This window comes from Haliotis rubra, unplaced genomic scaffold (assembly GCF_003918875.1).
Source record: "Haliotis rubra isolate DU_JTF1 unplaced genomic scaffold, ASM391887v1 Scf20, whole genome shotgun sequence".
In the NCBI taxonomy this organism is placed as follows: Eukaryota; Metazoa; Mollusca; class Gastropoda; order Lepetellida; family Haliotidae; genus Haliotis; species Haliotis rubra.
The window spans coordinates 802,268-817,710 of NW_025766003.1; the positions used below are offsets into that span (position 1 = coordinate 802,268).

Below are 15,443 nucleotides of genomic sequence, written 5' to 3' on the forward strand. Positions count from 1 at the left end.
TCATTTTGATACATTTATTACAAAAATGAAATACAAATGGTAGAAAAGCACAAGCATTCCTTTACAGAGTTACCACTGGTTCTCAAAAGGCCAATCGTAAATTTGAAAATCTGCATATTTGCACTGTTGTAGTGTCCAAAGCATTGAAAGGACCACAAAGCAACGCTTCACAACTTCAAAGATCCTGAAGAATAATACACTTGAAGTTAGTACTCAGTACTTCATGCCCGAATATTTTATGCCTACATGTACATTGTCGGAAGAAAGCTGTGACGTCAGATGAGTGAAGGTAATTTAATGCCGCTTTTCAGTTGAGGCGTGTTAACTTGACCAGGGGCGTAGCTACCATTATCAAAAAAAGGCCGGGCTTACATATGATTGTTGCTAAAAAGGTTGGGCAAGCTCCCAATACTATGGAAATATAAAGCTTTGCTACCTATCGGGCTTACACGAAAACAAATGGCTTGCTACGCGCCTGTTGACGCGGGATGAGATTCCAAACTGATGCATGTCTAAGACCCTTACCATTTCGATGAAACCTACAAGAACCTTTATGGTGCTGACAATCCAAGAAACATAGATCGACTCCAGTTTCGAATCCAAGATCACAATTGTTGGCATGTCTCTAGTCCGTTTTGTAGAATTTTTATCGTGTAGCCTTTTAAACCAATTGCCTCGTTTGATATTTGCCTAACCATGTGGCTGAGCGCTCTAGGCGTCTGACTTTGTGTGCTGGCGATTAGGTGCCTGACTCTGAGGGTGTGGGTTCGAATCCCAGATGGGACTCAACCCCAAAAGTACTAGAATCTGTACTCTACTAAGAAAGTGTTATCCCAAATATAACATATGTTTCATTTTGTTTTTGTCGGAAACCACGATCCTTGCGTTCGTACTACATGTATTTACATTTAATGGAATGTACAAGCAGAAAGTGAAGTTGAAAGCAAGTGTATAAAACAGTACAAAATAATAAAATGCATTATGCTTAAAGTATTTCTAACACATTGTCATTAAATCGATTGACAAAAACTTCGTTGCACGTATGGAAATGCCATCGCGATTAGACACTGAATATCAAAGAAAAAACCGTTGAGTTAAATTCGTTGTGAGATAACATCACCGGCATAATGAATATATGACACTCAGTTAAGCTTGTTTATCCCATATAATTAATCTGAATGCAAAGAAGTTAGAAAGAACGAAGCATTTTACAGTATTCCATTCAAACTGGAAACAATTTACATTGGATATCTAGATTCACCTAAGCCAGACAACAGTTTTATCTTGAATATTTGTCTAGATACATGCATTACGTTACATTATTAAATTCAAAGGCAAATAGTATACATACAGATCCAAAGGCAATATTTGGTATTACCCATGAATAAACTATGATACGTTCCAGCACACAGCATACAATAAATGAAATACATGCTATTAAAGAAGGCAATAACTTATTGAAATGGACACGAATCTCTGACTGGAAATGATTGAGACAATGTGTTGAAATAGGACTCATATTAAGACTGCATTAAAGCTATCTCCTTGATAAATACGGAAAAGATATTTACATGCTGATGTATTTACAGAGAAGTCATGTTAAATGTTGACATGAGATAGACCCAGTCATCGGCAATATGTAAAAAAATAAATATACATTTGATATCTACAATATATGCTGTATGTACATCGATATGTCAGTGTACTGATAAGCTAAGCCACAAAACAACATGGGTATTGTAACTGCACTTTGTGATGTTCATTTTCTTAAAAATAAATCCAGCTGAAATGCGGGTATTTGTCATCTATAAACCTTTGATCGAAGTGCTGTTACATTAACATTAGATTGTAACATTAACATTATATCATTTATTCCGATTCATTCTTCCCTAAGTCAAGCTCACCCAAAGCCTCTGGCGGTCACATTTGTTGAACCTTATACTCAGCTAATGAGTTTCGGAGCTTTTTATTTATCGATGTTACGAGCGACCGACGCATTCGATCTTCTAGGGAGTTTGAGGTATCATGGATTGAGGAATTGAACTGGTGTAAAGATTCGACTCTGATTCAAGGAAACGCAACCGCGAAGGTATTGTAATTGACTACACTGGTACTCAATTTCTGAACAATACCATTCCAACTGACAAGGAATGTAGAAGAATGGAACACTGGATGAATTGAAGATGCTTCCCACGAAACACGACCGAAATACGTTACTCTTATGAGAGAATTCCAAGGAACAATACGAGAGCGCAATATCCAGATTTGGTTGACACTTCAAACTAATATTTCATTTAATCTGTGGACATGGTGTATCAGATTTTCCTTGGTATAATGATATTTTCATTTACTACAATGACTGAATTTGTATTAATGTTGTTTGCGTGTGTGCAAATGCATCTTTCTTTGGGTAGAACATTGATTCTAGGAGTATTCTGCAACCCTTTAGTAGAAGAGTTCCGCCACTGGGACATCGGACGATTCCAGCTGTGCAGTGAGATATCCATGGTTAATAGCGCTCGGAACTGAAGGTACTCTCGTGCCAATTGTCAAACAACTGCCTGTACATGGACGAAGGCAAGGCGAAACAGAAGTCCCTAGGCCCTTTCCTTTGACTCACACAGAGCCAGATGAGGCCAATGATGACGACGATGAAGGCGATGAGGAAGATGATGCCGAGGAGGATGGCGAGGGTGATGGGGTTGATGCCGTATCGACCTCTTTTGACTCCAACAGGCGTCACTGGCTCCACGTATGATGTGATGTTATCTGTGGAGGAGGGACGTTGTGTCAGGTGAACGTTACATCAGAGACATACAGTAAACCACAACGAAATGACGGATGTAACGAACCTTTTTTTTTAGATTTTAATCAAAATGTGTATGACGAATTACGGTTATGACGGAGTAGAATTTTATCATATAATTTACACAAAGAATGAAAGATATGTATTTCCAATCTTGGCTGGAATCATTACTTCTATCAACAAAATGTTTATATTACAGTCAATGGAAATCTGGTATGCGTTTTAAAGAGTATTTAGCAAAACTTGACGTAAACAAGTTTCGTATACCTCTCTCGTTTGTATTGCTCTTACCATGAATTATTTACTGAAACTGGCAGGTATGCAGGTATACCAAGAGAAAACAGAATATGTCAATTATGTAACATTAATACTGTAGAGGATGAATTACACTTCCTTCTAATCTGTCCTGTTTATACGATTCAACGAACGAAATACCTAAAGCCATCCAAGTGTAAGAAAATTCATTTCATTGTCAGCAGATACTAATACATCATTATTACAGAATCTGGCAATGTACGTATATTTCGCTATGAGTTTAAGGAAATGAAAGATTGTTATAGAAAAGAATTTGTAAATGACTTCAATTACTCATGTAAAGTTTAAATGTACTACAGGCCTGTAGCCTTTTAAGTACTGAATAGAGATTGATTGACGAGCTAGACGTATAGGTCATTTGACGTCGTTACAACTATAGTATACTGTATACATGAATGACAACTGTATGTCTTTGTTTAAGGTTCCGTCTATGTCACATTGTTTGTACATATCATAAAATGACAAGGTTCTATATCTACATTAGAGTGTGTTGAGATCATTTACACTGTCAGCAATATTCTATAATAGTGATCGATCGATGATATGCTAAAACCGATTCTCTATAGAAGTAGTAAGCAATGTTCCACCTTAGCCGTCGTGGCCTGTAAACAATAAAAGTTGGGACAACCAAAGGTCAGTAAAGATGACAAGAAATCTCAACAGACACCATTGCTTCACGACGGATCAATAAAAAAAAAAGAGCTACCTGTGTCTGATTGCTGGAAGGACGTGAGGTAGTAATCTGAGGGGGGTAGACCGCTGACGTGTGCTGGCGATTAATTCTCTCATTCTGAGAGACTGGGTCGGGGAGACAACCCCAAAATATTAGGATTTATACTCTACCAAGAAATGGTAATCACATATATAACATTCGTAACCTTTGATCGCATATTCTATTCATAGTTAGCTATTTCTGGTAAGCTACCCACCACAAACTTTCCCGTAGGTCCACGTGGGGCAGTGGCAGTAGAAGTCATCTATCCAGTCGGTGCACATGGCTCCAGACAAGCATGGTGAGGGGATGCAGTTCTCTAGGTTGGTTTCACATTTCGTACCAGTGAAACCTGCAATAAGTAACACGATTAAATGGAGTTACTTCCACTCAAACAGACCTTCTTTCAGTGAATGAATATTCATCCAATCTCATGCTATGCCATCATCACCACCAGTACGTGGAGTTGTATACATGGGACTCATACAGGTGAGGTGAAATTGGGTTTAACGTCGTGCTGAAGAATATTTTGCTCATATGACGACATGCATGCGTGTGTATGTGTATGTGCGGCTGCTTGTACTAGCCCAGGCTTAAGCTGGTTTTATAGTGCTAGCCCACTGAGATACCACGCCGCAGTGAAGCATGAATACCCCACTCAGACACATTTTACTGACTCCGAGCCGACCTGTCCTTGTTGTACCCATTAATGCCAAGCGCCAGGCAGGGACAAACAAGTACCATATTTTAACGTCTTTTGGTATGACGCGGTCGGGGATCGAACCCGCGACCTTCCGCTCTCCGGGCGGACGCTCTAACCACTACACCACGGAGGCGGTCGAGACTCATACAGACCATCTTGGAATTCATTCATATTTAACGTTTACAGATACATTTTTGGACTTCCAAGCTCATGCTTAGGGTATACAACAAGGAAAAATCATTTAGTTTGTCCCCTCCACTGATGAGATTTTGGTAGTATATATCTGGTTTGTTACAATGGACAGTTACATATTCTTACCTTTTGGGCATTCACACCTGAAAGTGTTGTCAGCGTTTAGCCAACAGAAACCCTCATTCAGACACTGGTTTGTCTGGCATGGACGATAGACAGTCCCAGGGGAGGACTCATCTGAAATACATTGACTTATTGCTCAACCCCTTTCATAGTCAGACTGGACAGCAAATACACAATGAAACAAAAATAAGTTCATCATGATGGCAAAATATCCACCCGTTTATGTTGTTGCTACATGCATTACTGTTTGTGATGAACTTGTAAGGACACACTGTGTGCTCCACTCATACTGATTAAACCGTGATAGTCACAACACAATTGCACGCGCCATCGTATACCAATTGCGCAGATCGAAGCTCATGCTGTTGATCACTGGATTGTCTGGCCCAGACTCGATTATTTACAGACCTACATGTGACCTTCCTTATAAAGGTGTTGCTTTGTTCTAACTAAGACTCAAACACGTGGCCTAGATGATATATTAAACTCATAGCCTTAACCTTCAAGCAAATACGTGAATTCGGAAAAATACTCGATTCTGATTGGTTCTTAACCTGTCACATGTCTGCATAATTAAAAGTAACAAAAGTAGAATTGATGTTGTTCCAGAATTCATGTGTGAAAAAACGTGACTGAAATGGTCGTAAAATGTTCATTGAAAGCCAGTATGTTCTAAATTCCTTAATTTGTAGCTGTATCAATAAGAGTCTCACCTGCACCTGAATCCTTCATACGTTTTTTTGTTTGTTTGTTTAGCCCTGCAGTCAGCAGTTTTCCAGCTATATGACTGCGATCTGTAAATAACCGAGTCTGAACAAGACGCTGATTGGCATCAAGAGCATCGATTTTCGCGCAATTGGGATACCTTGACATGCATCAAGCAGGGGACCCTGACCACCCTCGCCTCATGCAACAATCAGTTGTTGCTAAAGCCCGATTCCACCCCCGGATCGTCACGGGTCTATCCTCATAGGTAATCAGTAACAATAACGTAAGCGTGACATACTGCATATCTTGCCGGCGATACCATCAGGGCACACACAGTAGAAGTCATCTATCCAGTCCACACAACCCGCACCCCGGAGACAGGGGTTGGGCTCGCAGTCGTTGATGTCCACCTCGCACAGGGCTCCAGTCGTGCCTGTAACAGAACATTATAAGTTGTTCACTGGTCACGAGGGGGTCATTGGTACAGGGAACATAAACAAACATCGAGGGTACATCAACCCATTGGCCCCCAGGGACCAGTGAACAACGTATTTATCTTACCGAACACCTTAATGTTAATTTTGAATTGTTTGAAGCACGGGTACAAATCTGTTTGTAGCCATCGCTAGATTTTGCTGACAAGAAAAAACAGATTTAGAGTTATCTCCCTTCCGTCGATTTGCATTCGCAAAATATCGGTAAGTTCCGTACATCATACATGATTCAATGTTATTCGAGATAAGAATTACTACTATGAAGTACCAAATGAGTTGCCATTGACAGCGGGGTACATTGAAATGTTACTCGCTTGTTAGCGAGGTACATTGAAAATAATAGAAGAGAGCTCAGCCAATCAGAAAGCGACATTTATGTGTGAGGTAAGATAAAGGTGTTTACCATCTTTTTCACCATAGGAAATAGTAATTCTGTCTTGGATAAAAACCTTTCACCGTTGACAGTGACACCTTACCTTTCATAGCAATATTGGTTGACAGTGTCACCTTTCTAGGCATATATTCACAACAATATACGGCTGGCAGTTATACCTTACTTTTCATGCATTCACAGCGCTACTGGTTGACAGTTTCACCTAACCTTTCATGCATTCGCAGGGGTACTGGTTGACAGTTTCACCTTACCTTTCATGCATTCACAGCGCTACTGGTTGACAGTTTCACCTAACCTTTCATGCATTCACAGCGCTACTGGTTGACAGTTTCACCTTACCTTTCATGCATTCACAGCGGTACTGGTTGACAGTTTCACCTTACCTTTCATGCATTCACAGCGGTACTGGTTGACAGTTTCACCTTACCTTTCATGCATTCACAGCGGTACTGGTTGACCATGTCCACACACACACCCATCTGCCTGCATGGGTTACTGTTGCACTCGTCGATGTTAATCTCACACATCCGGCCCGAGAATCCCGTTACACACTCACACACATAGTCGTTTGCTATGGCGGTGCCGTTGAACAGTTCCTGAAACAATGTGCATGCAGTAACACCCCATTTGTATACTTAAACTACATGGTCGTTGCTTTGTAAGGGTTAGAAACCCTTGTTTGCATATGGTTATCATGACCAAATTCTTCTAAAGTGGGGCGGTGGAATAGCCTAGTGGTAAAAGCGTTCGCTCCTCACGCTGAAAGATCATGGGTACAATGTGTGAAGCCCATTTCTGGTGTCCCCCTTCGTTGCTGGAATATTGCTTAAAGCGGCGTAAATCTAAACTCACTCACTCACTCTTGTAAAGATATTACGCATTAATAATTTGTTGGAATTGTGAAATGTCCAAGGACTTGTGGAATGTCCAAGGACAGTGAGTTCTGTTTCAAACCCTAGATGGCACTATTCCAGCTATATCACGATGTCTGTATCATTTAATAAGCGCAAGGTAAACCTAAGGTTAACAGCATGAACATCAATCAGCAACATACCAACAGCAAGGACACTCCTTTTAATTCTCATTAATTTCTATCTATGGCACGACCGAGGCACAGAGGACCGGTTCGGCACGGGAACATTTAGACAGAATTATAACTGTTGTTGACCATTAGCTTAAAACATATACACTCACTTGACAAGTGCCGTCGTTTTGACATCTGTTGTGACATATCTCCTCTGAAAACAAAACCAAAAGTTTGCAATTTGTCCGTTATCAGTGGTATACACATTTACTAATACACCTGTTGCCTAAATCCACTGTAACTCCACTTCATAAGTGTTTACTCCGATATTTCAGAATACAGGTATACTGTACCTTGTTCACAGAGCAGGCCAAAGTAGCCGTTTGCGCATGTGCAGTTGTATGTTCCTGGTGGCCCTTGTACACATGTGGCGCCATTCTGACAGTTGTCTGTCAGACACTCGTTCACATCTACAACAATCAGTAGACCATTACACACATCTATCATCCGAAAACCAGACACATTATGTTTTTGACTTATGACTATGTCATCAAACCAGCAGAGGAATACTAAGTATAAGCCTGTTATCTCGACGTCTTGAAAATCATACTACCTACAAAAGATCAAAGTCTTTCATGGTTTGATAAACTGACAATACTTACCCATTTAGTTATTGCCGTGATTATTAACTTACATCGTGGTAGATGAGTACATTTAGTTTAACGAAGTTAAAGAGGTTACATAATTTTCAATCCAACTGAAAATATATACTTGTTACGAGAACTGATACCCAAGGCAATCTTAACGGAGAAAGGGGCCCTGCCGAATGAATCACTGCGATGTGCAGAGAACGTGCCTGAAACCTTATATCATGGCTTCCATACCCGTAATCATCGTAAGCCTCTAAAACCTGGATGCTGTTGTACAAAAAAACCTTAGCGCTAAGACGACCTTAAGCCTATGTAAAGGTTTGGGAATTACGGTCACCTTAGCGCTAAAATCGCTATGTACAACGGCACCCTGCATGACTTCAGGTGTTCCTCTTACATTCTAGCTGCCGCGTCTTGGTATAACTGAACTACTACTTAAAGCGGCCTTGACTCAAACACAGTTGACCTTCCCTACCTTGAGTACAGTTGACGCCAGTGTATCCCACATCACATGCACAGTTGTAGGTTCCGGCGTCGCCCTGGCTACAGGTACCATTGTTCCGACAGGGGTTGTTCTCACACTCGTCGATATCTGCAATCAGAAGGACATGGCGTTGATACACCATTATAGATGTGTATTCAAAATCATTCGTTACGTTCAACTAATATGTTTCTTTGGCAATTATTTTCATGCATTAATTAACATGAGAATGTGATAATTAGTGTATTGGTTGGGTATAAAGTCTATGTGTATTGTATGTTTTTAAAGCATCAGTTATGTAATGGGGATGAACACATGATTCATAAATGATGAAGTGGTAAAGGCGAGAGAGAAATCAGTTAGAACATAGGAACTGGAAAGGAAACAATTAATGGGCAAAATTAGAACACGGTGAAAAAATAAATAAATTTGCGGTGAGTATAAAAAACACATTTAAGGGATAAAGTGCACGCAAAATATGGAGCAGATATAATAAACATATGCATGTAACATTTTGGGTCTGTACATGTACACTCTATTTGGCCATTTTATAATCACAAAAATACTTTACCAATTTCACAACGATCTCCCCTATATCCGGTTGTACACGCGCACTGAAAACTGCCAATGATTGGCTGGGAACAAGTCCCGCCATTTGTGCAAGGTGAACTATCGCACTCGTTCAAATCCTCTTCACAGTTGAGACCGGAAGTCCCTGCAGGGCATGAGCAGCTGTAGCTTCCTCTACCCAGGGAGTTGCAAGTGCCCGTATTACGACAAGGGCTGGAGTCACATGGGTTGACCTCAATGTCACAGCGCAGGCCTCGAAAGCCGGGAGGACATTGACACGAGTAGGACCCGATGTTCGGCTGTATACATGTGCCTGAGTTGGAGCATGGGTTCGAGCTGCACTCGTCAATGTCGCGCTCACATGTCGAACCAGTCCAGCCCGGTTGACATCGACATTCGTATGTTCCAGGGGACCCTTGGAAACACAGTCCACCATTCCTGAAAGAAGGAAATTTGTTTTGTTTTGAGGATGATTCTAAAAACATAAGAAACAAACAGATGTTCTTGGAGACATAAAAATAATGTAACACTAAAGGGTTCACGAGTGGCTCGGGTTTCTAAGACGCAGCTGTTCGACTGTTTTCAGTTAAATAAGACACGTTCCCTGACTTATAAAACACTCGCCAACTACCTGAGTTCGCTGTACCTGTGATCATGATTCCAAATCCAGGTGTCGCCGTGATTATGTTTCTAGGTTTTTCAAGACCTTATCTTCGACATCGCCTGGAATTTTCCTTCCATTACAAGTTAACACGATGCACGATATAATTATGAAAAGCTGTTAAATCTCTTCACTCACCTACTGCTGACTTACTTTTACAGATTCCTCTCTATTTGACGGCAACATATCATACCTGCATGGCCTAGTGCGACACTCGTCAATGTCAATCTGACAGACATCTCCCTCAAATCCCGTTCGACAGCCACACAAGAACATTCCGAAATCAGGCTCGCTGCAAGTCCCGCCATTCTGACAAGGCCTGGAAGCACATTCCTGAATATCAACCTCGCAATCTCGACCTCGGAATCCACGGGGACAGGTACAGAAGTATTGCCCCAACCCCTGGCGGCACTCCCCATTGTTCTGACACGGCCTCCCGGCACAGTAGTCGATCTGACCCTCACACGTAGATCCGTTGAAGTTGGTCGGGCATGCGCACACCCATGTCCCGGGAACACGTCCTTCGGTGCAAGTGCCGCCATTTTTGCAGGGTCGGTCGTCACATTCATTAATGTCTGTCTCACACGTGGTTCCCGTGAAACCTAAAGGGCATGTACAGGTGTACTCTCCAGCCGCCCCTTCTGCGCATGTCCCGCCATTCAAACAAGGTCCGCTGTCACATTCGTTGATGTTCGTCTGACAACGGTCGCCTTCAAATCCACGAGGGCAGTCACAGATGAAGTCTCCTGGTTCGCCTTCATTACAGTCGCCATTGTTGAGACAGGGGCTTGAGGCGCACTGGTTGATCCGATTCTCACACCTTTCCCCCTCCCAACCTCTTGGACATTGGCACAGCCACTGGCCGAATACTGGACTGTTGATACAGGTACCTCTCCTGCAGGGGTTGATGAGGCCGCATTCGTCGATGTCGTCTTGACAGTTGTCGCCAACCAGACCAAGCGGACACTCACACTCGTAGGTTCCAGCAGTGCCTTGTCGACATGATCCGCCGTTCAAGCAAGGACCTGAGGCGCACTCGTCGATGTCATCTTTACAGTCAACACCTTGAAAAGAAACACTAGACATGAATTCAGTTCCAATACGGTTATCTGTTTGTTGTTTAACGCCACATTCGTTTTTGACTGAGCATAATAGACGAACAACCTTATGCATTATACAAAGATGTTTTGAATGAATCCGTACAAATTTGGTGGAGTTTCATTTATTTGTTTGTTTGCTGTACAAGGAAGCTCTCAGCAATATTCCAGCGGTGGTCTGTACATAAACGAGTCTGGACCAGGCAGTCTAGTGACTGTCATCATGAGCATCGATGTTCACATTGGGTATACCGAATCTCTAACAGTCTGAGGGCGGTGGGGTAGCCAAGTGGTTAAAGTGGTGGCTCGTCACGCCGAAGACTTGGGTTCGAATCCCCACATGGGTACAATGTGTGAAGCCCATTTCTGGTGTACCCCGCCGTGATGTTGCTAAAAGCGGCGTAAAACCAAACTCAGTCAGTCAGTCAGTCTAACAGCCTGATATGTATGATATCACGATATGCGAGATTATCGAAACCAATATATATGCCGTATATGTGAACAAGATCTCTTTCAGAGAATTCAAACTGCTGGACCTGAAATTATCAAAGAAGTTATCAAAACGCTACTTGGCTGAAAACAGTCCCCGAAATGCCAATTAACGTCCGAAACACAACTATGATAATTGCATTAAATAGAACGACATCTAATAAGTATTGTTTGTTTGTTTCATTGCCTTGTTTATACTTTGTTTACCTTTAATTTGCAGTTTATTAAAATGATTTGAAAATGACCTTTTGACCCACAGAATCTAAAATATGTTTAGAGTTGAATATTTCCAGAGTGCATACATGGACATCCATTCTCGTCTTTTCTGCTTGAAATAAAAGGAGCATTACATACGAAAAACACATCTCCGACCGTCAGGTATTTCTGGAGAACGACACGTACCCGTGAATCCCACAGGGCAGTCACATATGTATGTTCCAGGAGGACCTTGTCTGCAGGTTCCTTCATTCCAACACGGGCTGAGCACGGCGCACTCGTTGATGTCCACCTCACATCGGCGTCCGGTGAACCCGCTCGGACATATACACTGGTACTTCCCTGGTCTGTCTTGTCTGCAGGTGGCCCCGTTCTCGCAGGGGAAGGTTGCACACTCGTCGATATCTGAGGATTGAAAACACGTGAAATGTTACATGAAAGTTTACTTTATTTGATCGTTAAGTGACATTTGAGTTGGTTGTTTCGTTTGTTGTTTAATGTCACACTCAGCAATATTCCAGCTATATGGTGGCGGTCTGTAAATAATCGAGCCTGGAATAGACAGTCCAGTGATGGACAGCATGAGCATCGATATACGCCATGGGTATGATGACATGTGTCAACCAAGTCAGCGAGTCTGACCACCCGAACTCGTTAGTAGCCTCTTACGACAAGAATGGGTTGCTGAAGACCAATTCTGACCCTAGTCTTCATGGTGCTCCTAGACCTCGAAACATAATCAGTTCGAATCAAGGATTCTAATCCATTATTACCGGATCCCGCGGACGTGTCTGTGTACAGCTAATTCCGTGCCTAGGTTAGGCCACCCGCGACGCATCAGATTCATCGGTTCTTCTTGTGCGGTAGCATATTGGCATTAGCTCGCCGTGCCTGCATGTCTGGTTGTATTCCGCCAAAATTGTACTTTATGTTAATTTAAATTAGCTGTTCTATTGTAGCTGTAGCCAATGTGTTAAGAGAATAGTCTACATCAGACCTACTGTTGTTACTGGAGTAACTAGCTTTATTGTTGTAGCCAATGTGTTAAGAGAATAGTCTACATCAGACCTACTGTTGTTACTGGAGTAACTAGCTATATTGTTGTAGCCAATGTGTTAAGAGAATAGTCTACATCAGCCTTACTGTTGCCGGAATATTGCTTAAGTGGTAAAACTCGATTATCGCAATAATTTAGGTTTTGCACTGAATGAATACTTGTATATAACACTATATAACACCTTCTTCGCAGAATCGCCCTCTGAACCCAATGTTGCAGGAACATCTGAAGAAGTTGATCTCGTCGATGCAGAAGCCATTGAGACAAGGATTGCTGGCGCATTCATCTATACCTGGAATGTGGAAATACAACGATGTAGGTCCAGCTCATTGAAAGTTGTACAGTCAATATTGGTTAATTTATCACTGAGTGAAAGTCTGATGCCTGGTGATTATAAATATCATTATTGTGTACGGGAACATTGCAAACCAGGCATTGCTAAGCCCAAAACGAAATATGATTCTCCTCTTTTTATAAGGCTACACGACGTGCTTTGTTTTAAAACAAATTAGACATCGTCATTTGCATGATATTTACAAGCTTCGTAAACAAGAACGTCAATAATGTTGTCTCCGTTATTAAAATATCTGTAAATTCAGCCTCAAGTCCCAATTTGTGTGAACCCACTAGCGTTTGATATCCAATGTGTTAAGAGTACAGTCTACTTGAGACTCTGAGGATGCAGACGGAACAGTTCGCTAGCAACAGGGCAATAACTTTATCAGGGTCGAATGCGTAAATAGATAACTGGGATATGATAGATCAGTTAATGATTTGCCAGAATGAAGCTGTGACCCTGACCTCTTTCACACAGAGTACCAGTGTAACCAGGGTTACAGATGCAGGTGAAGTTGCCCAGCTCTGTCCGGAGCTGCTGACAGGTTGCTCCATTCTTGCACGGAGCTTGTCGACAGGGATCTGTAAGGAGTTCACAGTCAGTAATATACTGGGGCAGAATCAAAATTTGATCAAGTTTTGCGCTTGTAAAGTAAACAGGCCCCGATTTCTCGAAACAAACTTAAGTCTGAGTTTTGACTTAAGTCAGAGTTTTTTACTCAAATTTGAGAAAACAGGAAAATGCATTTCCCAGAATAAACTGAAATCAATATTAAACTCAAACTTAGTAGACAATTTGAGTTTGGTGGATAGATTACTTAAGTTGTTTGGGATATTTTTATTTAAAAAATGCAGTCTTGTTAAAAATTCAGCTGTTTCAAATTGTCAAACTCAGTTTGAAATTTGAGTAAAAACTTAAGTTTGTTTCGCGAAATCGGGGCCAGTTACATTATTTACAGTAGTGTAAACCCAGGAGATTCATAGTAAGTCACCTGTGAAATGAAGGACAAAAAATGTGATCAAGTTCTATGCTTATTCAATTAACCGTTAAACATCTACCAAACTGTAAGAAAGGGACACCCTACCCGTACGGGGACGATTTGTTACCATCTTCTAGACACCATAATTCATCTTGTAGGAGAATATTTATCACTCATTGGTCAGGACATGTTGCATAAGAAAATGATATGCGTTTCTAAAATTGAGGAGCAGATGATGATGTTTTTCCACAACACATATGAACGCTTGGTCCAGGACAGTGGCAGTGTCTCGTACTCACTTGAATCCACTATCTGCCGCTTCTGTCTTGAGAGACCCACTACGTCGTTGGTGACATCGCTCTGGTCAGAGTATAAATAGGGCTTCTTCTCGACGGTGCCTGTCTCGTGCAATGGCATAGCTGAAAAATATGTTTTATTTGTAAATTACTGTTTTAAACGAAGATTTTGTTCTGAAATCTATTCAGTCTAAAATGTCTATGACTATACCCGGTGACACGACATTATTGGCAATGAATTACACTCGAATTTGATGCCAAATTCTATGTATTTCTGCACATACCGTAATCTTAGAACAAGTCATGCACCCATTGTCCGATAACGCTGAAACAATATGTCATATACGTTCGTTCACTTGTTTGTTTTAACGAAGTATTTGGCAATAATCTAAATATGTTTCAATCACAGGTCACGATGACGGTATCAGCTATAAATTTCCGAATCTGATCACCCGAGTCTCCGAACTGCTGGAGAAATATTATTATCCTAACAGGGGAAATACATGCAATATTATAACTAATATCTATACATTGTATATGAACTAATATTAATTAACATATATAGCACCACCGTCGCTGTGCCGAGTTGCGTCCCTTGGGTGTGGCAGAATACAAAGTTCGATATGCTTTTGTTTCATTTTGACAGCACATTCCTGTGCTCATAGTTATCACGAGATACACAAAACTCGATGACAGGACGTGATTAGGGACTACTATTTGTTTCAAAGGGCATAAAATCAAAATCACTACACACGAAAATGTACCTGTATCACAAAACATGCCCGTCCAGCCATCATTACATTTCCTACTTCCGTCCTCCAGGCACGTAAAGCGACCTTGACCTGATTCTTCATCACAGTACATGTCACATCCGGGTCCATAAAGGTGTCTGCACACTGGATCTGCCATAAATCATGTGGTCATTGTATTGTGTGTTCCAAACAAACTGTAGATAGTCATCATCATCATGCCTTTTGAGAGTTTCAGCCCAGCAATACACGATGTACAAATTGGCGAAAGGATGCAGGCAAGACCCATCGGCCATCACACAACATTTATTTCAACTTTTAAAAAAAATATTTGTTCTGTAGTTCATTTTTCTGGATATTTCTTTTAATACACACGATTATTCTGAATAC

At 41.3% G+C, this 15,443-nt stretch overlaps 1 protein-coding gene across 1 annotated transcript; it reads right to left on the minus strand.

The window, feature by feature from the left end:
- On the minus strand, positions 1 to 14,138 carry LOC124275516 (neurogenic locus notch homolog protein 1-like). Its single transcript, XM_046711095.1, has 14 exons — positions 14,114 to 14,138; positions 13,494 to 13,610; positions 12,874 to 12,984; positions 11,822 to 12,040; positions 10,027 to 10,897; positions 9,174 to 9,610; positions 8,597 to 8,713; positions 7,825 to 7,941; positions 7,642 to 7,685; positions 6,875 to 7,043; positions 5,858 to 5,992; positions 4,855 to 4,965; positions 4,051 to 4,185; positions 1 to 2,769 (listed from the first exon to the last, which is right to left on the minus strand). The coding sequence occupies exons 1-14, from the start codon at positions 14,136 to 14,138 to the stop codon at positions 2,510 to 2,512; spliced, it is 2,868 nt and encodes a 955-aa protein (XP_046567051.1). The 3' UTR covers positions 1 to 2,509.
- Positions 14,139 to 15,443: the final 1,305 nt, after the last annotated feature.

Bases quoted from the DNA above. Each gene is read 5' to 3' on its own strand.
- LOC124275516 (XM_046711095.1), bottom strand. From the start codon at position 14,138: ATGGTAACAAATCGTCCCCGTACGG. The intron at 12,041-12,873 runs GTGTTATATAGT...TTCAATCCTCAG, and splicing joins AGGGCGATTCTGCGAAGAAG to ATATCGACGAGTGTGCAACC. The intron at 4,966-5,857 runs GTATGTCACGCT...AATGTATTTCAG, and splicing joins TATCGCCGGCAAGATATGCA to ATGAGTCCTCCCCTGGGACT.